The 23,888-nt window shown below is 41.1% G+C and overlaps 3 protein-coding genes across 5 annotated transcripts in view; 1 reads left to right on the plus strand and 2 right to left on the minus strand.

Annotated features, from left to right (window-relative positions):
• F5 (coagulation factor V) overlaps positions 1–12,895 on the minus strand; it is an 82,420-nt gene extending 69,525 nt beyond the window's left edge. Inside the window, exons 1-3 of the mRNA XM_059935936.1 lie at positions 12,472–12,895; positions 8,477–8,568; positions 1,003–1,125 (exon numbers count right to left, since the gene is read on the minus strand). Of these exons, the coding sequence (XP_059791919.1) occupies positions 1,003–1,125; positions 8,477–8,568; positions 12,472–12,629 (373 nt within the window). The 5' untranslated portion in view covers positions 12,630–12,895. The remainder of the gene's footprint in view (positions 1–1,002; positions 1,126–8,476; positions 8,569–12,471) is intronic.
• FIRRM (FIGNL1 interacting regulator of recombination and mitosis) overlaps positions 1–23,888 on the plus strand; it is a 366,159-nt gene that overhangs the window by 140,712 nt on the left and 201,559 nt on the right. The window lies entirely within an intron of this gene.
• Positions 15,185–23,888, minus strand: part of SELP (selectin P) — a 45,762-nt gene continuing 37,058 nt past the window's right edge. For both annotated transcript variants that reach the window (XM_059903427.1, XM_059903421.1), the window contains 7 exons: positions 22,988–23,173; positions 21,896–22,105; positions 20,661–20,846; positions 19,692–19,811; positions 17,793–17,823; positions 16,448–16,503; positions 15,185–15,863 (listed from right to left, as the gene is read on the minus strand). In XM_059903427.1, coding sequence (XP_059759410.1) covers positions 16,449–16,503; positions 17,793–17,823; positions 19,692–19,811; positions 20,661–20,846; positions 21,896–22,105; positions 22,988–23,173 — 788 coding nt within the window. In that variant the 3' untranslated portion in view covers positions 15,185–15,863; position 16,448. The remainder of the gene's footprint in view (positions 15,864–16,447; positions 16,504–17,792; positions 17,824–19,691; positions 19,812–20,660; positions 20,847–21,895; positions 22,106–22,987; positions 23,174–23,888) is intronic.

Raw genomic sequence — 23,888 nt, forward strand, 5'->3', positions numbered from 1 at the left:
GAACTCTGCTCTGCTTAATGTGGTCTGAACATCAACATAATGGAAATAATCAGAACAATATCAACATGGGTACTTACCATCCTGAGGCTGATGCAGTCATTTTTATCACCACCATCTTCATGATCTTCACCATCATTGTTATCATCATCATCATTGTCATTATTTATTGAGGGCTTACCAGGTTCCAGGAACCACGTTTAGTTTGTTACCTAAGTGATCTCATTTGATCCTCAAAGTAATCTTATGGAATGGGTATAATCGTTCTCATTTTATAGACGAGAAAACTGAGGTCAGAGATGCTAAGGTCATAGAACCAGAAATTGTAAAGCTGGAATTTGAATTAAAGTCTGCCCTCAAAGCTTATGTTCTTAAGTACTTCACTATGTCCAAAATTTTAATACTACTTCTACTACCACCGTCACCACCAAATATCACTTATTAAGTGCCATCTATGTGCCAGGCTAGTCCTATGTTGCTATTTCGAACTATGTCTCATGAGCCAAATCCAGTCAGCTGCCTGTTTTTGTAAATAAACTTTTATTGGGACATAGCCATGTGCATCCATTTACATATCGTCTATGGCTGCTTTTGTACTAAAGAGTAGAGTTGAGTAGTTGCAACAGAGATTCCATAGCTCACAAAGCCCAAAATATTTACTGGCTCTTCACAGAAAAGTATGCAGACCCCTGCCTTAATCCATCTTGCAATATATGTATTATTATTCTCATTTTGCAGAGGAACATATTGGAGTTCATAAAGATTAGGTAACTTGCCCATCCAACTATTAAAAGACAAGAACCTACAAAAAAACTGAGGTCCAGATGACCCCAGAACGTTTTCATTTTCCTCTCTGACATCTACAAAGGCAACAACTTTTATAATTACCAGTTGCAGGAAAGGAGATTTCTCTAACTTGGTCAACAATATGGTTTAAAATGTTTGACACAGGTGGTAAAGAGTTGTACGTTTTCCCTTGTCAGAGGGATGTTAAATTCCTCTTACCTTCTGAGAATTTACTGTACTTAATTCCTTGAGGATGGATGCTTAAGGGCTTGTCTGCCTTATTCTTAAAGTGAACTTTCATGATGTCGCCAACTTCAGCATATAAAGTAGGTCCAAGAAGTCCTATGAAAACAAGGATTTAAAATATGTTTGTGTTCAGGATTACCAAGACAGAGCTGCTAAGCAAGAAAAACACGCAGAAAACCCCACGGGTGATTGCTGTCATTCCTCTCAGTCCTGAGGTTGACCTGCTTATCTTCAATCTAGAAGGCTTTGCCAGCTCATTAACTCTATATTACATGCAGGAAGATAAGGATGGGAAGGTAGAAACACTTGGCTTGGGCCCAAAGCTAGTTAAGAGAGTAGAAGAAATAGTTCTGACCATGTCCACTCCATTCTGATCCACTGTCATTCCTGGGGAGACTACCATCTTGGGTCAAGAAAGATGTTCATTTTCACTTATACAGGGTAATGTAGGAAGGGTGACTGGCTACTTTAGATCTCTCTGAAGGAGAGACCTCAGAGACCTAAATGAAGTCAGGGAGCAAATCAGACTGTTCTCTGGTCCTGAGGCAAATTCAAAGTCCCTGAGGCAGGAGCTTGATGTATCCAAAGAACAGTCAGATGAACAGTGTGGCCAGAGTGAGAAAAGTTGGGGGTGGAGGGGGCAGATCACCCCCTATGGGCCATGGTAAGGACTCTGGATTTTCTTCTAAGTGAAATGGGAAATCACTGGAGCTTTGTGCAACAGAGAGACATGGTCTGATATGTTTTAAATGTTCAACCTACTGGGCATATGCCCAGGGAAAAACATAATTCAAAAAGACACATGCACCCCAATGTTCATTGCAGCTCTATTTACAATAGCCAGGACATGGAAACAACCTAAATGTCCATCGACAGATGAATGGATAAAGAAGATGTGGTACATATATACAATGGAATATTACTCAGCCATAAAAAGAAACAAAATTGGGTCATTTGTAGAGACATGGATGGACCTAGAGACTGTCATACAGAGTAAGTCAGAAAGAGAAAAACAAATATCGTATATTAATGCATATATGTGGAATCTAGAAAAACGGTACCGATGAACCAGTTTGCAGGGCAGAAGTAGAGACACAGATGTAGAGAACAAATGTATGGACACCAAGGGGGAAAGTGGGGGGGGGAGGGGTGGGATGAATTGGGAGATTGGTATTGACATATATACACTAATATGTATAAAATAGATAACTAATAAGAACCTGCTGTATAAATAAATAAATAATTTTTTTAAAAAAGTTCATCCTAGCTGCTGTGTAGAAAATATTCTGTGTAGTGACAAGAGTGGAAGCAGACCAGGTGGTGTAAACGACAGACAACAGTGTATTGGGCCAGCATGTGTAGCAGTGAAGTGGGGAGAAGAGGTTGGATTCTGGACATTTCAACAGTAGAGCCAGCAAATTTGCTGAGGAGTTGGATGTGGCACTTGAGAGAGAGAAGTCAAGGATGACACCAAGGTTTTTGATCTGAGCAAATGGATAAATAATGTTATCAGTTACTTTGATGGGGACACAGCGGGGAGAACAGATTAGGGTGCAGAAATCAAGAGTGAGGTTTCACTTACTACATCCCAGGCACTGTGCTAGGCTCTGGGGCCACATGGATAAATAAGGCACCGTCCCTGTCCTTAAGGAGATCACAAGCTCGTTTAGAGATAGACATTTGGTAGGAGCTACAGCTGAGATACGGGCCAAGTGCTACGGGAGCAGAGAGGATAAAGGACCAATTCTGTCTGCGGAGTTAAGGGAAGAGTTGATATTTGAGTCAGATTTTTGAAGAATCATATATTAGAATTTCCCAAAGTGTAGTCCTTGGATGCTCTGCATCAGAATCAGTGAGGGTCTAACTAAAAGGCAGACTCCCAAGTAAATACTATCTCAGCCTCAATGAACCTGAGTCTCTGGAGGTGGGGTTTGGGAACCTGCATTTTAGATGTGTGCTCCTGAGTGATTCTGATGTCCTCTAAAGCTTGAGAACCTGTCACCAAAAGCCCTCTTTCAGACAATTGACTGTTCTCACTTCCAAGCCATCCATAAGCTCTCATGGGGTTGGCTTCTGCCCATTAGGAATCACAGGAGCAGGAGAGGGAAGTTACAGTAGTCATGGAGTTCAACGGGCATTTGTTTGCAGTGGCGATAATTATAAACGTCCCTCTTGATATGTTTGAGCTCTCTAAGTCCTTACATTAAACCTCCCAATACATCTTTGAGGTAGATATTAAGATCTTTATTTTATAGATGAGGAAACTGAGCCTCAGAGAACTTAAATATCTTGCCCAATATTATACAGCTAATTAGAGGCAGAGCCATGATTTAAACTTAAATCTGCGTGATTCTAGATACTGAGCTTTTAACCACCTGTTTGTATTGCAGCCCCCCACCTTGTAGTTATTCATTCATTCAACAAATATTGAGTGCTCACATTATCCTAGGTGTTAGAATTGCAATGGTGAGTAAAATAGATGTACCCCCTGCCTTCATAGAGCTTAGAAAATAGAAGGAAAGACAGATTTTAACAAATGGTCACACAAATATTGAATTACAAACTGTGGTTCATATTATGAAAGAAAAGTACAGGATTCTCTTAAGAGCATTTGACAGAGGCATCTAGTCTAATCTTAGAGGCAGGGAGGGAATCAGGGTTGGGAAATGCTTCCCTGAGGAAGTGATGCATTAACTGAAGTCCAAAGGCAAAGAGGCAAAGGGATAGACAAGGGCATTCCAGGGAGTGGGATTAGCATGTGCAAAGGCCCTGAGGTGCCAGAAAACTTGGCCTATTCAGAGAACTGACAGCCATGGGAAGGTAGAGCTTAGTAGGTAAGAGAGATAGGCAGAAAGTGAAGCCAAAGGCATGATCAGAGGTCCAGTCACATAGGGCCTTGTAGGCCTCTTAGACTTTTGCTTTTTAACCTAAGAGTTTCTGGAAGCAGGGATGTGACATGAACCACATACTGGTTTTTAAACCTCTGGCTGCATTTGTGGAGTGTGATCTGGGGAGAAACCAGAGTGAATGTTGAGAGAATAGATGGAAGGCTCCAGGAGAGAGATGTTGGTGACTTGACTTAGTTTAAGGTTAGGGCAATGGAGATAATCAGGAGAGAACGTATTAGAGAGCTATTTAGGAAATCCAATTGTCAGGACTTGATGGGTTGAACATAGAGTGGAGGATGAGGGAGATCAAGTTGCCATGGATGGCTGGTGAGGTTCTGCCTTGGAGGGCTGGGTGGATGAGGGTGCCATTCTCTGAAATGGAGGATGCTGTGGGAGGGTTTTGTTTGGTGGGTGTGGTAGGCAGGATAATGGCCTCCCAGAGATGTGCCTGTCCTAATCCCTGGGACCCATGAATATGCTACCTTATATGGCAAAATGGACTCTGTGGGTGTGATTAAGTTAAAGATGTTGAGATGGGGAGAGTTTCCTGGATTATCCAGGTGGGCCCAATGTAATCATAAAATCTCTCATAAAAGGGATGCAGGACTATCTGAGTTAACAATTGGAAGATGCTACCTGCTGGCTTTGAAGGTGGAGGAAGGGGCCATGAGCCCATGAGTGCAGGTGGCTTCTAGTAACTGCAAAAGGCAAGGAAACGATTCTCCCCTAGAGCCTCCAGAAGGAATAGAGCTCTACGAACACCTTGATTTTAACCCAGTGAAACTCATTTTGGACTTCTGGCCTCAAGAGCTCTAAGATAATAAATTTGTGTTGTTTTATGCCCCTAAGTTTGTGGTAATGTGTTGCAGCAACAATAGAAAACTAATTTCCTATTGGCATTGATAAAATGTGATCTCTGAGATAGAGGTCCTATCTTTCCCCAACTCCTATCTTTCCACCCACTTATTCCTTTCACTGAACTCCAGTCCTAGAGTTTATATTGACCTTGTGCCTGAAGCTTTTTGTTTGTGTGTGTGTGTGTGTGGTTTTTTTTTTCTTAGAAATGACATTGTGTTTGAACATCGGTAGACAAGGATTTAAACTTCTGATCTATTATTTATCAGCAGGGTACACTTTGTTTTTTGGGTTTTTTTTTTTTTCATGGATTTAATTAATTAATTTATTTATTTATTTTTGGCTGTGTTGGGTCTTCGTTTCTGTGCGAGGGCTTTCTCTAGCTGCGGCAAGCGGGGGCCGCTCTTCATCGCGGTGCGCGGGCCTCTCACTATCGCGGCCTCTCTTGTTGCGGAGCACAGGCTCCAGACGCGCAGGCTCAGTAATTGTGGCTCACGGGCCCAGTTGCTCCGGAGCATGTGGGATCTTCCCAGACCAGGGCTCGAACCTGTGTCCCCTGCATTGGCAGGCAGATTCTCAACCACTGCACCGCCAGGGAAGCCCTGTTTGTGTGTTTTTATGTTAGTTCTGCACAGGACCATGGAGGCCACAGAGTTTAATCCTCATTATAGAGATGGTTACAAAGCCTGGGAAGTGGGTGCAGAGAGTGACTGGGTGGCATTGCTGGGTGTAGAACTCAGTTCTCTGGACTCTTGAACCAGAGCTTTCTTCACCACCTTCTGCAGGGCGGGTCAGATCCCCCACTTTCCTGGAACAGTCCCAACGTCCACACCATTTTTTACTCCTGGCCACATCTGACTCCACTGGCTGACCCCTCTCTTCTGGCTGCTACCCTCAGTCCTAGCTCCCGGCAGAAGTCCCCACTGGCTACTCCCACCGCCCAGAATGCCCCTGAGCCCAATCAGGTGCTGACCGCTGTCACATTGTCCACCGCATTTTGTTGCCGTGGTTGCCTTGCTCGGTTGATTTGTTTGTTGGCATCAAATGGCTGCAAATGCCAGATGCCCAGAATAAGTCTTCTAAGTTATTTAACCTCTTACTGCAATGAGTTCTTTGGAATATTTATTTAGCCTCCCTATCTGCTTCTTCAGAATTAAAGCAAAACAAAGGGATGTTTTTATAAATACAAACCAAATACCTTCGTGCATGTAGGCAAACACATGGCTGAATGTTGTTTGAGCTGCTGTTTAGTTCCTCCATTAGCCAGATGGCCTAAGACCTTTTCCACCCTCTCCTCAGTGCCCAAAGCCAAATTGGGGGAAGGAGTGGCCTATCTTGAGATCCCAGGAAGTTACCACAGCAGGTACCCAATTTCTTGCAGTTTTGGAGTTGGAAAGGACTGCAGGAGGTCAGCTAATGCAATCCCCTGTTCTCAGGTGAATAATGTGTTGCAGAACACAGGGCAGCCCATTGTTGCTGCTAATATAAAACCCCTTTGGGGACAAACATTTCATAATCTTCCTTGAAAATACACAGAGACTCAAAACTAGCCGTTTTAGAGCCCAAGACAGGAGTTCTGAAAATGAGCCTGGCCCCTCCGCCTGTCCCCATGTCCACAAACCTCACTGGACAGGTGTCTCATCACACCTCCAGTCCTGTAGCCTTAGCCCCACCTGTAATTACCGTAACTTCTGGGCTCATGCTGCAGAAATGGGGCACATGGCTAGAATCGTACCCACCAGATGGGTGGAGCAGGAAATAAGCGAAAGGTACAAAGAACACAGAACTAGACAACGGACTGAGGAAGACCACATAGTCAGTGGCAGTGTTCACACCAGATCTTATTAAAAATCTGAGACTTTTCCTTTACATCAGGTTTGCCTCCTAGTATCAATTATTACACGGATACAGAGATGAATAAGATACCACCCCTGTGCTCCAGGGGTTCATAATAAAGCAACTTTGGGAGTTCAGGAAGAGGTTGCATGAAAATGAATGTTAAAATGCCTCAGCCCCCCATGAAGGTTAGTATCTCTTCCACCTCAGGCTGATCCAACCCAGCTTTGAATCACATCACTTCCTGTTTCTCCTGAGTCTGGCTCCATCAATTATTCTCCCTCAGATGTTTTTATCCTCTCCTTTTCTATTGGATTCGTCCCTTGAACACTTAGATATTTTAAGTCACTGTCATTCTTTTTTAAATAAAACTCTTAAAATATCCTTAAACCCCTCATTCCCTCCCAGAACTACTCTATTTCTCCTCCCATTTGGAGCCAAGTTTCAGGAAAGAGTTATCTATGTTAGTTCCTCCTACTTACATTTCCTCACCTTCCCTTCAGTTCCATTCCATCTCTGTTAGCAGGGAAAGTGGCACCAGGGGAACCAGGTAAAGAGAGAGTTTCAAGAAGGGGGAGCATTACATGTCCTAGTAATGTCAAGTGGGAAAATAACTGGAAAGAAACCATTGGTCTGGCATCTAAGAGGTCATGGGGCCTCTTTTGGGAGAGTAGTTTGGTATGATAGAGAATGAAATGCACCAATCCCACAGGAAATTGGTAGTGAAGGAAAGGGGAGAAAAGGCAGACAGAGTCAAGGGGAGATTTTTTTTCGAGACAGGATGTGAATCTGAACATAAGTTGTGTTCCATTTTATTGTTGAGGATTTTTGACAGAAGGGAAGGCTCCAGTTAAGGAAAGATTGAAGATAAAGGGAGATCCGAGGAGGAGGCAGAACAAGATGGAATGAATAAAAGAGATAGAAGGACGAGTCTGGGGAAGATGAGAGGTCTTCACCTGGTTGGGGGGAAGGATGAGTGAATTACTGACTAAGGGGACTTAACTGGAGGAAGTTCTCTCTTAATGGCCTTTATCAGTTCTGTGAACTATGTTACCATATTTACGATCCCAGAAACCCATTCAGCCTACTTTCCTTAATTAAAAAAAGGTGAGGAAATAAAGAGGAGATTTTTCTCTAAAAATTATAGCTGTTATATACATCACACTAAATAAAACAGAAGAGATGGGAAAGATAGATGCAAAAGAATCATCCATATACAGTTCCTTTAAATGAGTCTAGGGACCCAGCAAATGATCATTTGCTAAGGCTCATCTGTGCTCATTGAACTAGACCATAAGCTCCAGGAAGGCAGGAGATGTGTCTGTCTTGTCCAGTGTGGCATCCATAGTGCCTAGTTCATTCATAGTGCCTAGTTCAATGTCCACTGTGGCATCCATAGTGCCTAGTTCAATGTCCACTGTGACATCCATAGTGCCTAGTTCAATGTCCACTGTGGCATCCATAGTGCTAGTTCAGTGTCCACTGTGGCATCCATAGTGCCTAGTTCAACTGAGCACCCACATCAGGTGCTCAATAATAGTTTGTTAGATGAATGAATAAAAATTCAAACACTTAGAAGTTTTGTTTAGCTTTTTTTTTAATCACAGTTAAAAACAGCTGGCTTCATGGGCATGAGACCCATGAAATTGCACAGGGCCCCATGCTCAGAAGGGGCCCTAGTTTGGCTTAATGCTTTGCTTTTCTCAATTCTCAATACTATGAATAAGAGCTCTACCAACTATCTAGCCGAAATAACAAAAACACACATTTCTATAAAATATCACTAAATGAATATTTTAGATATATACGAATATCAAATTATCCATAGAGCTTTATCTTTAAAATTGAAAAATATATTTCAGGCTTACCTGAAGTTCTGGATCGTGGTTTTTCTTTCTGAAAATATGCTTCATACTCTCTGTAGACAGTTTTCTTAAAGGAGGTTGCAAAAGTATTCGAACTGGAAATAAAATAAATTTGAAAGGCTTACATGACATCTACTTCTCACATTACAACAAAATATATCTCTCATGTCCTCAGACTTTTACTAGAAATAACAGTATTTTTAACTGCAGTTCAGAAACCCAAGGTCTTATAAATATGAACAATAAGAGAAGTTAATAAAATAATTATTGGTGTCTTCAAGAATATTCTGTTGTGATAACCATTCTTTCATAAATTTAGTCTGCCCTAACCAATCCTGCTACTCAGAATCAATTTTCTAAAATAGAACCCAAGATGATAGTGTGAACCCAAACTTTAGGCTTAGATTTTAAACGATTAAAGACATGACCAAATCCCTTATGAATAAATATGTGAGCTGTTTTTCAGCTCATCAATCAAATACAGTCTTAAGTGACCGGAGAACATTGTAAAGAACTATTGATTTGGTGGACTCTATTTCTCGCTGAGAAGTTGAAGATAGCTAATGGAGTCAAGGCCCTGAGATTCACTTGGAAAACAAACAAATGAAAAAACTAAGTCTCGGAAAGTTTAAGTAACTTGCCCAAGGAGAATCAGTTGATAATGGCAAAGCCAGGATTCAAAAACCATTGTACAGTCATCCCTTGGCATCTGTGGGAGGTTGGTTCCAGGACGACCCTGGACGCCAAAATCTGTAGATGTTCAAGTCCCTTGTATAAAACAGACTAGTACAGTTATCCCTCTGTATCTGCAGGTTCCATATCCGTAGATACCAAGGGATGACTGTTTTCATGGTTAAGAATTCAGAGAGAGGGCAGCAGGGAGAGTACTGGGATACTTTCCCATCTTTTTCTTCATTGTCTCTAAAGATGGGCACGTGATTCCTATCCTTGTCTTAAACTCAAAGATGAAGGAAAGATAATCAGGGGAAATTTCTTACCAAAGTCTAAACCAGTTGCCCATATTGGCTTTGTTATGCTTCCTAATCCAGAGAGTGGCCCCACTATAATTGGGGCGTAACAGAGAGGGATACTAATCACATTTGCCATGACATCTATGTAGCACAGAAGCTAAGAGAACTGGTTGTAGATTCAGAGTGTCTGGGTTTGAATCCTGTGTCTACCCCTTGTTAACTATATAACCTTGAAAAGTTTATTTAATCAGTTTGTGCCTCTGTGTCTGTAATTGTGAGCTGGGACAAATAGTAAAATCTCCCTCACAGAACTGTTACAAGTTTTAAATAAGTTGATACCTACAAAAGGTTTAGAGCTGGCACACTGTAAATATTCAATGCATGTTAGCTAGTAGTATTTTAAAACTATAATGAAAATTGGATTTTAGCTTTCAGGTTTTCCCGGTGAGCAGAAAAATCTGTAATTATAGTCATTCTCATAATTTTAAAATGTAAGATACAAGAACCGTGTTAATATTTGGAGGCAGAATTAAAGGAGGCATGAGTAAGTATTTTTGGAATGGCTAGCTATTGAAGGTGGTGGGTTTTCAGTCACTGGAAGCATTCAAGTAGAAACTAGACAACTATTTGCTAGGGGTATTGGTGCTATGGGTGTGGGGAAAAGTAAGAAGTTAAAACATGAAAGTTGAAAATGAATTAAACAACCTCTTAGAGTTTTTAGGGCCCAAGAACCCTAGGATTCTGTATGTTAGTTCGTGTCCCTAATGTGGAGGTCCATTTTTATTTATCTGTGATGGTAATTTTGTGTGTTTGGTTTTATGTACAATTGAAATGTAGCTCCCGTCCCTAACCCTAGATCTTTAAATACAGGAGTATAGGTGACAGTATAAAATCTTTACTAAAGAAAAATTAGTCTTTTATGTGGAATAATTTTAATAGAGGTATGTTTCCTAATATGTTTCCCTGTGTATATTATGTGTGCATACTGAGGTATATTTATTTTAATTTGAACAACTGAATTGCTATTGGAAAATAATTTGTCTGAAAGTTAAAGATGACATGAATGAAAACAATATGCATGATGAATTTTCCATTTATGAGGACTATTTAAGGATGATTTATTCATAATAAAATCATATAAAGCTAGAACACTTGAGGAAAAATATATATGTATTTTTTTCAATATCTGTTACTATATACGTGTGATTGAACATGTTTCCTTAGGGAAATTTTCAAAAACATTCACTTCAGCCCCAGAGCAAGAATAAAAGATATATTTCACCTCTAAAAGGCACTGTCCTGCCAATATTACATGAAATAAGGAAAGATCTTTGCTTTGTGCTAAAATACACTTTAGCAAAGGATGGAGTTGTCTATGTTGATTTCTTTATAGCGAGTATCATTAGCTCTAGGTGTAGGACAATTTAGAACAACTTCTCAGTTTAAGCAGCCAGATACAAGGTTCGATTTTTCACATAAAAGTACTAGAAAGAAATGACATGATTTGAGGTTCAAAAATACGGACAGTTGGTCTGGATTATCACTGTATGGTCTTGACTCAATAATTGATACCAGAGGAACAACTCTTCTAAGAATTCTGGAAACTCAGCCGCAGAGAGGATAAGATGACCAATCATGGCTTCCTGCGTGAACTCACCATAGGAATCAGGGTGTTGCCCTATGTGATTCCGCCTCCAAAATTCTGCTTGTTATTCTTGTTGTTAATTACAGAAGAAAGAACAAACTCCAAAGCATAAGCACAGGGTGACACAGGAAAGCCAGCAACCAAGTTAGTGTTCTACCCAAGAGAAGGACAATTAATGTTGGAAAGACTGCTACTTCCTTTGGGGCTTTAGTTAGCAGCAGTTCTCTGAGGGTGTGGGTGTGACCTAGATTATCACCTTGAAATACAATATTTTAAATGTATTTAAATGTACAATATTGAAATAAGAAGTCCCTCTTTTTTTGTATAAAAAAAAAAGAGGGACTTCTTATTATTACAAGACCAAGATGCAATGCCCTCCAAAATAACCCAATTACAAAGAAAAGATTTGGAAAGGGTAATGTTATACACTAAAAGGCTTAAAACATTTCAATATTTTCTTGGCAGATTGCTTTGGTTTCGAAACTGTAAAAGAGGAACACATCTTTCACAATCGCTTAAACTGTGATGTTAAGTTAAAAAAAAAACTCAAGTCACACTAAGAGGTTTAACCATTAAAAGAAGTAAAAACATAACTAACTGGAAATACTGAGTAGAACCTATGATTTGTTTAATTTCTGTGAAGTCTTATTTTTAACCTTTCAATTAGGAAAAATAGTTTGCAACTCAAACACAGTTTGATTACTTAACCCCCCTCTAAGTCACATATGCCTTTTAATAGTGACTCTATCAAAATAGCCAGAGTAGACCATATCCCAGGGAGTGATTAAGAATGAGAGAAAAATGAAGAGTCACACGAAGCAGAAAAAAGGTAAAAGAACAGCAATGTTGCATTTTTATGAACTGATGTTTTGAAAGTCATTTATAAGAAAACAACAAAATTATGGCAGTTGTTATCGAATAACCTGCTTACAATAAAGTACACAGTGTACATCTTTAGTTTTAGAAGATGCAGTTATGTGGACATGGAATAAATAATATGTAACTAGAAGTTTAATAAAATACTAGACTACTAAAAATCTGCAACAGGAGTGAAGAGGTAGGTACCTGGTGCTTTTGAATCAATCAATATATTAAATTAACAATCAATCATACTAACAAAACTGTGTTAACAGCAAACTTGAAACAGCATCTAGCCAATCAAACAATATTTTCTATATCCTCAGAATGACAAACTTGTATTACTGGAGGCAAAATGAGCATCCACCAAGCTTATTTTATTCATTATACTCTTCTATTAATTGTGTTTACCTACCTGAAGTTAAAAAAAAAAAAAAAAGCATTGGAATTGCAAAGGGAATGCTCTCTAAAAGAAATAGATTGTCCTCCCTGGAGAAGCCCCCCGGTCGCCACGCCTGCCTTACCCAAGGTATGTGGACTCGGGGCGATAGTTCCAGCTGATGCTCTGAGCAGCCACGTAGAACTGCCTTAGCCGCGCTGCTTCAGCCCCTAGGCTCCCCCAGCCTCCGCAGCTGGAGCCCAGGACCACGAGGACCCAGAGGCAAGGGCGAGCTGGGAACATGGTTCCTTTCCTGCCTCTGCCTCAGCCGATTGCGCCCGGCTTGGCCGGGCTTGGCCGCTGTCGGGACTGCAGTGAGCGCCGCGAGGCTGCGGGTGGCAGTGTCCCCCTCCTCTTCAGCTCCCCCAGGCGTCGCGGCCGCTGCAGCCCGCGCTGTCCCCACCTCCTGGGGCCTCTCCAGGCTGGGGTTGACTAGGTCACCGCTCCAGATGACAGGAGGTATTAGGGAGAGCAACCAGGTTAGTGACTGTTTTACTACCGGTGAAGAAAGGGCAGCAATCAGCGGCTCTAGCAGGCAGGGCAGTGCTCAGGGATTCGTGAGACGGGGCAGTACTGCCCTCCCACGCCTCCATCTGCTCACCCCACGGCTCAGTAGCCGCTCACCGGCCCCCGCCACCGTAAACACCGCCTGCGGCAGCGTGCACACTTACCAGGCGCTCTGCAAGTCCCAGGGCGGTGGGACCCAAATCCCTTCACCACACTGCTCTCCTTCTGATCTGAGGAAGAGGGCCTTACGCCCTGTTACTGGGCACAGGAATATTGCATCTTCAGGTGGTGAGGAAGCAAGGGGATGGTCACGTGAATGGGGCCTGCTGGCCTGGCCCACTTTACTGACTTCTACCCATGCACAGTTCTGTCTTTTATTTATTTATTTATTTATTTTTTTAACATCTTTATTGGAGTATAATTGCTTTACAATGGTGTGTTAGAGTTCTGTCTTTAAAAAAAAAAATATATATATATATTGAAATATAGTTGATTAAATGTTGCGTTAGTTTCAGGTATACAGCAAAGTGATTCATATATATATATATATATATATATATATATATATATATATATATATAATTTTTAGATTATTTTCCACTATAGGTTATTATAAAATATTGAGTAGAGTTCCCTGTGCTATACAGTAGGTCCTTGTTGTTTACCTATTTTATATATAGTAGTGTGTGTATTTTAATCCCAAACTCCTAATTTATTGCTCCCCCCTTCCCCTTTGGTAACCATAAGTTTGTTTTCTATGTCTGTGGGTCTATTTCTGTTTCGTAAGTAAGTTCATTTGTATCATTTTTTTAGATTCCACCTCTAAGCGATATCATATGATATTTGTCTCTCTCTGTTGCACAGTTCTGTCTTGATAAGGGCCTGTGGCCACCTAAGGCAGTGACAGAGGAGAGGGCTTAAAGAGCTTCACTGAGGGAATCAGACCAGATTTCAATCCCACTTACTAGCAGTGTTCTCTTGGATAAGTGACACAACCTCTCTGGATCTCAATTTTGACACCTGCAAAACAGAGATGATAATAATAGTTTTTTCCAATAGGGTGGTTGGGAGGATAAAAGAACACTGTGAAGTATATATAATTCCTAGCAGTTGGAAAGCACACAGCACGTGTTGATTACTATGATTATATTTTTCCTGCCTCCAGGGCCCTTTATGTATCTCAGAGGATCACATGGCCTTAAGATATGATTTTGCTATTTATAGAGAATCTGAGAATTATCTTGTCTGAAGCATCATTATGACTTATCCCGGGTCCCCTGAATCTACATGCCTCCAAGCTTCTATGATTTGTCTCAACAGATTCAATAAATTGTAATCTAGCACCTCACATGAGATCTCTATGATGGCTTTAGTCTCCTCAACATATCGTCTCCGTCTTTGCTTCTTGGCTGATATTATTTGATCAACTCAGACTGTCCACTCTCTGAAGTCCAATCAGAGTTCTATCTCCTTGATTCTGGGCCAAATTAACTTTTCCATTTTATGAATTCCTACCACACTCTTCAAATAGCATACTGATGTTGATTACTCTCTATCACTTTGTATTGGTGTCTATCGTGTCCCCAACTAGATTATAAGCTATTCAAGAACAGGAACAGTGAGTGCCTTATCCTTCTGTATCTATAATACCAGTGGTTCCCAAAGCTGATAAACCATCAGAATTCCCTGGGGCGATTTTACAAAAGGTAGATTCTGACTCAGGAGACAGGGTGATAATCATCGTCCTATAACACGGAGCCTAGTGATCGGCATAAAGTAAGCAGTCAGAGACGCTATGTACAGTATATGAGTGAAACTTTTTAAAAGCAATGTGTCCCTAAATCCCAAGGTTACTACCAAAATTCTTGCAAAATCTTGTAACCTTTAGTTAGACTTTCACCATTTTTATTTGCGTGTTTTATTTGCATTTTTATTTGCATGTTTACCTAGTCTGTGTGACATGTTCATTGCCTCACATTTCAACAGAGAGGACAACTATATTGTTTGGCTCTATGTTTTTTGTATCAGTTTCAGACAACTACTGTGTAACTTTCAATAACCTATTTATTAAGCACGTGAATTAAAGAACGTGTAAAACACACTCAGGTGATGAAGACATTTTTCTGCTTCTCTGATTTTCTTGTGTGTTTATGGTGGTGGTAAGATACATATTTGCTCACTGAAGGGTTGAGCTTGTAATTGGGACTACTGTGATTGTGCATTACATTCATGTATGCAAAGTGACGGACACAGATCTTATTCAACAAAACGTCAAATAATAGAACGCGGCATTTGGGGGAATCCTTTTAATTAGACGTTCGAGTATTGGTCTTTGGGTCCTCTGGGGGAGAAGGACCGGTGGAGGGAAGGTCTACAGTGACATGTACCTTCCTGTCTTGATTCTTAGTCTTCTGCAGCCTCTGGTGCCATCCAGAGGCTTCTCTTGAAGCCTTGCAGCAGAGGTCTAAAAGCCTTCACAAACAGCAAGCAGTGAACACCCAGGAAATCCTACAGAAATTCCTTCAAGTCAGAGATGCCTCCCGCCTTCCAGCAAAGTAGAGGATGATTTCCTCCAATCCAAAAATAAAGAGGCATTCTTATTTTTCTGCAGTCTGGTCTTCTGGGGAGTCAGATGCTCCAGGCCCTAGTTAACTAGTATCTCAAGTGACAGCTGGGGCAGAGCCCACAGACCACGGCAGAAACATTCAATCCCAGCTTCTGAGGCTTGTGTTGGAGGAAGAGGAAATGGAGCAGGAAGGGGTGGTGGGTGGAGAGTTGGGGCTTGTGGTACAGTTCTTCTGCTCCGGTCCAGAGCTAATCTAAAGGAAATTCCATGCCCTTTATTCACAAGTATTTACAGAAAACTGAGGCAAATAAACTACAGTTATAGTCAAGTCTGTCGGGAAGGCTGATGTTCAAAAATAGGATCCTGTGGAGGTTGAGTGAGGTGACCAAGAGAAGGACAGGTCTCTGAAAATGAGACAGAAAATTAAAATAATTATATTTTCCCGAAAAAGATAAAAGAAAGCTCTCATCATATGTACCCCCTAAGGCTTAGTATAATCTTTTTCTAGATTCCAGATATTCTGCCATCTAGGCTACTTCTCTTAGGAAACTCAACCATTCACTGAGCTTTTTGGGAGAGAGAAGTTATCATATTACTTTTGTTTTCCTAGCAGGTCGCATAGGGAATTGGCTCCACAAAGTCTGTAAAATTTTTCTAGCACTCGTGACTTCTGGTGATCAAGCAAAGCTGCAGTATCAGTACCACCTAGAAGCCAGTAATTGAATGTCATACATCCTGACATAAGTTATGTCTAATTAGAACAGTTCTATCCTGGAGGAAATGGAAATCTTCCTATGAACTCACTTTCTATTGTCACTCTACTGCTATACTTGTCCCCTACTGCCAACACAATTTCCTGCATGGTTTGAACATTTAATACATGGTTAAAATGTGACTCATGATTATATAAAGAAAAGTCAAGCTTTATATTCTTCCTTTTTCCCTTACTGTTCTATTTCCTTCAAAAATACTTTCATAGATAACTTACCTTAAGGGCTTGGGTCAAATGCAGCATTTGTAAAAACTCCATATGTTCCTAGGTGGCTAAAGAAGAGAAACACAAAGATGACCTGCCATATTATGCTTTGTCCTTGACCCCAGTCCTGCACATAGTTCCTCCAGAGACCATGGATTACCATCCCACCCCTGGAGTTCTCTGCTTTTAGTGGGAAAGAAGAATAAAACCAAAGAGATTTTCAAGATCTCAGTTAACAGCTCTGGGTAATTTGCATTGCACTTTATACCCATGTTATTGTTGATGCTTTAGGTACTGAATACTTGCTGTGCCCCTGCTGCAGCCTCTTCTTGGTGAATTATAAAACTCCAGCCTTGATACTTGATCATGTGGCAATAGTTTTCAAAGAATGGTAGTACTGCTCCCTATAGGCATTTTTTTAATACATAAATTTATTTTTATTTATTTATTTTTGGCTGCACTGGGTCTTCGTTGTTGTGTGCGGGCTTTCTCTAGTTGTGGCGAGCAGGGGTTGCTCAGCAGTTGTGGCGCAGGGGCTTAGCTGCTCCGCAGCATGTGGGATCTTCCCAGGCCAGGGCTCGAACCCGTGTCCCCTGCATTGGCAGGCAGATTCTTAACCAATGCGCCACCAGGGAAGTCCCAATATAGGCATTTTTTGATTTTCATAATGATCGAGACTTACTATTGACCTTTAAGCAGGGGCCATGGGTGCTGGATGTCCTAATATGCCTGGGGCGCAAAAGAATTGTCTTACACACTCCACATAACTTTAGAATAGCTACTCAACGTTCACGGAGGTGAAAAATCTCTGATCCTGCAACTTAACTGCTTTACATATAAATATTAATTTTTTTGTGCATCTTTTAAAATGTAATTGCCATGTGAATTAAGGGAAGATAATAACAGGTTTTCCAACTCTTTACCAGAGTTGTTCATCATTTAAAAAAATCAGGTTGGTGTTGGCAACGGTTCTGGTACTGTTTGAATCACTAACAGAATATTCCTCTCAGTTGACCTTTATGCTGTTGCCTTCATAGTGATTCTATTTGAATGAAGGTACAAGCATCTGATGACCCCATAGCATCTGCTAGTGTAGTGCCTCAGCGCTAGCATTTTATTTCCAAGTCACTCTCCCTTGTGTTGTTCCTTTATATTATCATTAGGGCACCTATTGATTTTTAAAAACATTATGTATTGCTAGGACATATTATCTGTATATTTTACTTCAGAATTAGTCAAGGGGACATTGCCAAAGATTTGTTTCAAAAAGGGGTCATCTGTATAATCATTCTGACATACTACAGTGAATTAAAAAGTCAAACTAGAAAAACTTCATCATAAAACATTTCCATCTTACCTTTGAGGGTTCAAGGGGCTTTTTCCTTCATCTGAAATAAGCAAGAAGACACAGAAGATTGGTTTAAGAGTAAAAAATGAGATGAGGGAGAAAGGTCATGAGTGATAGGGGAGAGTCAGCAGACTGATTTCCAGATGGGCTCATTATAAGAGACGTGTAGGGAACATCCCTCCCTAAGAGGTGGGACCTGTTTTAGGCTAAATTAAACATTCAACGATATGTAACTCCAGAATCCTCTCATCTTTCTCCTCTTCCCTTTCAGTAACAACCTCTCCTCCTACCTCTGGTCCCTGCCTTCATCTTCTTCGCTACTCTTGGTTATTGTTGAGACCATTGGTTCTCGAAACTCATTTCTTTGGCACTGGAGGCCCTCTGCCTTTGCATCCTTTGTCACACTCCCTCAGTCGTTATTTGGGCAAGCTAAGCGAGGAAACAAATCCAAACCAACATAACAGTGGATGTTTTTCTCGCCTGATCACCTATGTGATTGGGGGCCTCCTGTCTTAATCCAAACAATGGACTCTGATAGTGGAAACTTTAAACATGGCAGCAGGTCTGTCACTCATCCCATGGGTAGATAAAAAAGGAAAAGCATCTCATGCCTAAATACATTTAGAAAATATTAAGTGACATGAAGATGAACAAGTATATTTATTACAGGGCATGATTGAGCCTTCAGTGTAATAATGAATGCGCACTTTGAATTTGCAGGGGAGGGACACAGTATGCAGCATTTTCCTAGTATTTGACCATAGAATCCTAGAAAGTTTAAAATCAAATTGGGACAGGTCAAGGGAAAATTCCCCATCTCCACAAATGAATTTATTTATTGTAAAGATAGTGGAGGATAGGTGGCTGCTGGTCCCTCTCCACGGTTCAGAGGGTTCCCTGGAAATGTCTCAAAACTAAAGAAAGAACTTGGGGGAAATGCAGGAATAGGGTGATTCCTACATGGTAATGGAGATTAGGATTCAGGTCTTAGGAGCTCTCACCTCTGCCTTCTGGATTTGGTTAGCCAAGCACAAATGTTGCATGGAGGGACTGGTTGTAGCTTTTTGGTCTGTAAGGAGTGTTATTGTTTGTCTATTGTCCTATTTATTCACTCACAGAAGAGTATATGAGGGAACATTAGAAAACCAGCCTAATGCGCTGGTGGCTTTGTGAAGGGAGAGAGCATGAGAATAGGAAACAAGGGGTTCTTCCTCTGAGCAGTTGAAAATAGGTAGGAAAAAAAAAAAAAAAAAAAAGGTAGGGTGGGAGGGAGGGAGACGCAAGAGGGAAGAGATATGGGGACATATGTATATGTATAACTGATTCACTTTGTTATAAAGCAGAAACTAACACACCATTGTAAGGCAGTTATACTCCAATAAAGATGTTAAAAAAAAAATAGGTGTGGAAATCTCAATTCCATGAGAATGCTGGCAGGTACTTTTAACATAGCCACTTTCTGTTCCTGGATTTGAGCATCCCTGACCCCTCTGATACCCCCAGTTACTTTCCATGAGGAAAGATGAAGAGACCCATTAGCTTATTAGAAGAGGATTGGCTTATTATTGGCTTCTCTTGTTGTGGAGCACAGGCTCTAGGCATGCGGGCTTCAGTAGTTGTGGCACATGGGCTCAGTAGTTGTGGCGTGCGGGCTGTAGAGCACATGCTCAGTAGTTGTGGCGCATGGGCTTAGTTGCTCTGCGGCATGTGGGATCTTCCCGGACCAGGACTCGAACCCGTGTCCCCTGCACTGGCAGGCGGATTCTTAACCACTGCGCCACCAGGGAAGCCCCTTGTTTTCTTTTAATGCAAATGTTTTCAGATATGAACTACTGAAGTTGTCGGTTCACTGCCCTGCCCCAAATCACATGAAAGAAGAAAATAAGGAGAATATTCTTTCCTATTTACCTTTTTGTCTGCAACGCTTTCTTAGCAGAGCCAGGAGTATCCCACCCGTCACTAAACCTGTTGTAGAAGCCACTGCTCCACCAAAATAAGTCAAGGCTTCCTGGATAGTCAATGGCCCCGCTGCAAAATAAACACATGCACACGTGCAAGACATAAGAAGTGTATTGTGCAGAAGACCATCATTCCCCCAGGAGGTCCCCAAGAGCTCTAAGATGTGAGATCAAGTAAGTCATCAAAGGTCCTGGCACTGCTAACAACCCGGCACAAAAAGATCTGGAAGTCATAAACCACTGCAACAGAATGGGATGCACGCAGGGCCTGATTTTCTTCCTAATGCTTTGATATCAAACATAATTTCCAAAGGAGTCAGGGTAAGGACTCAATAAAAGGAATTAAATGATTAAATGGTAGACACAATAAATGGAAGTTTGGATAAACAAAATAAACTGTGGGTAATTGGGGGGGGGCAATTGAAGATTTTTATGTGATGAAAAGTAGTTACAACAAGCTGCTAGAGAAAAGAAATGAAAAAAAGGGAGGGGGATGAAATAAACCTTACAAACAGATGGAGCTTAATTAAGGAAGATATATTGTATTTTTGGAGGTATATGTTAAACAAAGATCTTCTGAGATAATAAATTAGGATTCTGCATTAAATAACCTTCAGTTTAAAACATTTTGAAACTTCAAGATGTACTACACACAGATTATAAAGAAATGAGAGTATTCATTTCACAAATTGGAGCTTTGAAAAAGGAGTGGTGATTGTTTACACAGAGTCACTGAATTTGATTCCCACTGCTTTGCATGAGGTACAGAGATGCTATCTGATTCATTGTGAAACAATTATTAAATGCAGGGGAAACCCAGTGATGGAAAGCAACCACTGTCAGAAATACTCAGAGGAGAAACACTGATTTCATTATTTTCCATATCAAAGCAACTTCTTAACCCATATGAGAAATAAACCTTGGCACGCTGGCATGATAGCTGACCACTGGCCATTCTCTTGGCACACTGTTCTCGCTGAGCCATTAAGTAAACGACCCTCTGGGCAATGGAAGCTGCAGGTTGATCCATAGCTGAAATTTCCCCGAGGGTTGGAGCAGTTCATCACTATTGGCTCAGTAACGTGTAGCTTGGAGCATTTGACAGCTGCAGAAAAAAAGAATGCAGGAAAAACAAACATATAGAATGAACATAAAAGAGATTATGGATTCATTTGAAACCTGCCTAGTGTTGCCATTAGATGAGGTAGAATACAAAAGATCAGAAAGGAAATGAGCTACTTTTAACATTCCCACTAGCCCTTCCAACATCACATGTACTAAGATATCCACTCAAAGAATGATAGCCAAAGAACTAGGATGGGCACATAGTGGCAATTCAATAAATACCTGCCAGTGGATTGATTGATCTTACCTACCAAAGTACTATCTACAAAATTTTGCTTCTCAAAAATACTGTTGTCCTAAATGTCATTATTACTACCATTGGCAATAAGCTGGCATGTCAGCACATATTTCTTAAAATAACAAGTGTTCAGCATAGCTGGCCTCTGGAAGTTTGAAAGAGGTAGAGTCTGCCATACTGATTAAACTATTTATCAGGGAATTTCAGGCTATTCTCCTAAATTTGTGGATAGAAAACTAAATATAACTCAAATTTAACTCAACTCAGGAAACTGAATTTAACTCAGACAAATGTTATTAAGCAACAGTGACATTTGCAAAGCACTCTGCTGTGCTTCCTAGGGGGTACAGTGATGAAAGAGACACAGTGCTTCGTGCATAGGGCGATAGGTCTTCAAGAGGTATCAGTCATGATTAACTTTTTATTTAGCTTCCAATTATGAAAATATGGAATATTTACACTGCCACATCATTAACAGAATTGTAACTTATATTTCACAATTCATATAGCTGGCTTCGTGTTTAGCGTGTGTATTGTTCTAACACATTTTGGACATTTACATATGTGTCCTCCTTTAGGTCTTTGAGTACCAGGGCATTACCTTGTGACATAAGGAAGGGGAAAAGTTGGTATGCCTGTTGCACATTGCTTCTAATTGGGATTGGTGTGGATTTCATGGAGGAGCTGACACTTGAAGTGGTCATTGGGGTTGGATGGGATTTTGACAGGCATGTCCAGTGACTAGCTTGCTGGAAGATAGCATCAGAACTGCCTGTTCCTTTTCACATTACCTCTGCATGCTGGAGCTACTGCTGTCCATTGTCCAGAAGGTGTGCATCGGAGAGTACTGTCTCCCGTGAGTGTGAATCCAGCTTTGCATCCGAAGTGGCAAGTAGTATTCAAACCAAAGGTTCCCACATGATGCTGACAGGACATTGTTCCTTGCTTTGGAGTGACGAGGGATGGGCATTGCACCTCTACAGTAGGAGCTGATACTATGTCTGTTGTGAGAAAATGTTTCAATTTAGAGAGCTCCCAATTAGAAAGAGCACAACAGAGTTAAGACTGACATGGAGTAACTGCCTTCCACTCCTTTCATCATCAGGGAGGTTCTAGCAATAGCTCCTTAAGGAAGTTAAGGAAAACTATTAAAATCAGGTATGGAAAACCAGATGAGAAAAATGATCTAAAATTGTCCTTGGAGAGATGATTCTCCTGGCCAGAAGAAGAAATTGGAGGGGGGGGGGGGGCGCCGTCAATGTTACTGATACTAAAAACAAAACAAAACAAAACCAGAATAATTGGTGCAGAAATATAAGAATTCAGTAGAAAGAGAAATATGTATAGGCCAATTGCTTGCTCAGTGCTGCTTTATTGGGAGGTGGTATTGTCCTCTGGCCAAAGGTCAGCATGAAATGTGAGGCGTGGATATTGCCACTGGCTGTCACTAACTTGCCACGTGGCAGAAAGATGGCAGTTGGCCCCTCTCCACTTCAGTTCCTTGATTTGAAACACTGGACCGGTGACTCCACCCCTAGTGCTCTCTCCTGGCGATGAAGCAATGGAAACCATTCAATCGACTCAACAAAGCTCTTTGAGACAAAGAGGCCACAATTACGAAAGAAAATTTGTGCTTAAGAATCGGTGTTATCGTTTATTCACAAATGTGAAAAAGTCCTGTCACTCCTTATACATTTTTTAATCCAGGCTGTGTTTCCTAGACCCCAGTAGATAACCCACTTCATGACAAGAAGTGGAGCTTTCACAATAATAATGATATCATGTGTACCCGTCATATACTAAGAGTGTATATAAGTGTTTGTTATTTTTGTTGAGGAAATTTCCAGAAGAAGAGCTGTCCGGGCAAGTGTATCCTGTTTTACCGTCACAGGTCGGTTGGGGTGCTGTCCATCTTCCAGAAGCTGTGCATTCAACATGGTTGGACCCCTCCAGCTTAAAGCCCTCATTACAGGAGAAATGGCAGGTGGAGCCAGCAGTGAATTCTCCATGAGTGTCAGGACAATCCAGGCTTCCCTGCTCTGGGGCAGATAGTTCTGGACACTTGATGGCTGGAGAATCAAATCAAGAATGTCACAATCTCCAAATTGATTTGGAAGCCCTGTTTTGCACCAAATTTATTCATTCACATTTTCAACAAATATTAACTACTTATTGAGCTCCCACTGTGTCAGGTGTTTTGCTAGGTAGCAGGCATTTCGCAATGAACACAGCAGGCCATGAAGTACAAAGGGCAGGGGGAGGGATGGTGGGCTTGCAGAGAGGAGTATAGGGAGAAGTCACAAAAACAAAGAAGTCAAGGATTTAGGCAGTCATACTCAAGAATTCACAATTTCATCCTCTTCTCTCTACACCTGCTGCTTTAGAGACCTCATAGCCTCCCCGCAACTCTCACTGTCCTATCTGTATAAATGCAGTCCAGGTTTTCACTTCTGTCTTTCCTCCTGCCTGAGACTACTTCCGGTTAGATATCCTGCTGTCTCCACAAATTCAACATGTCTAAACCTGCAATGATCATCTTGGGTCCTAAACTACTATTTCTTCTGTTTGGAGCCCCAGGCTTTTTTTTTTTTTTTTTTTTTTTAACCACAGTTTCATAGCACAGGAAAGCTCAAAACCTCCTGGTAAAGCTAGATTAGTTCCTGGGAAGTCCCTGAACTGACCTCATGTGTTCTTGCCTCTGGTTCTTGGCTCGCACTGCCCTAAATTTCTTTCAATTTTTACCGAATAAAATCCCACCCCTCCTCTAGGATCCAAATGAACACA

This window comes from Balaenoptera ricei, chromosome 1, assembly GCF_028023285.1.
Source record: "Balaenoptera ricei isolate mBalRic1 chromosome 1, mBalRic1.hap2, whole genome shotgun sequence".
NCBI classification, from domain to species: domain Eukaryota; kingdom Metazoa; phylum Chordata; class Mammalia; order Artiodactyla; family Balaenopteridae; genus Balaenoptera; species Balaenoptera ricei.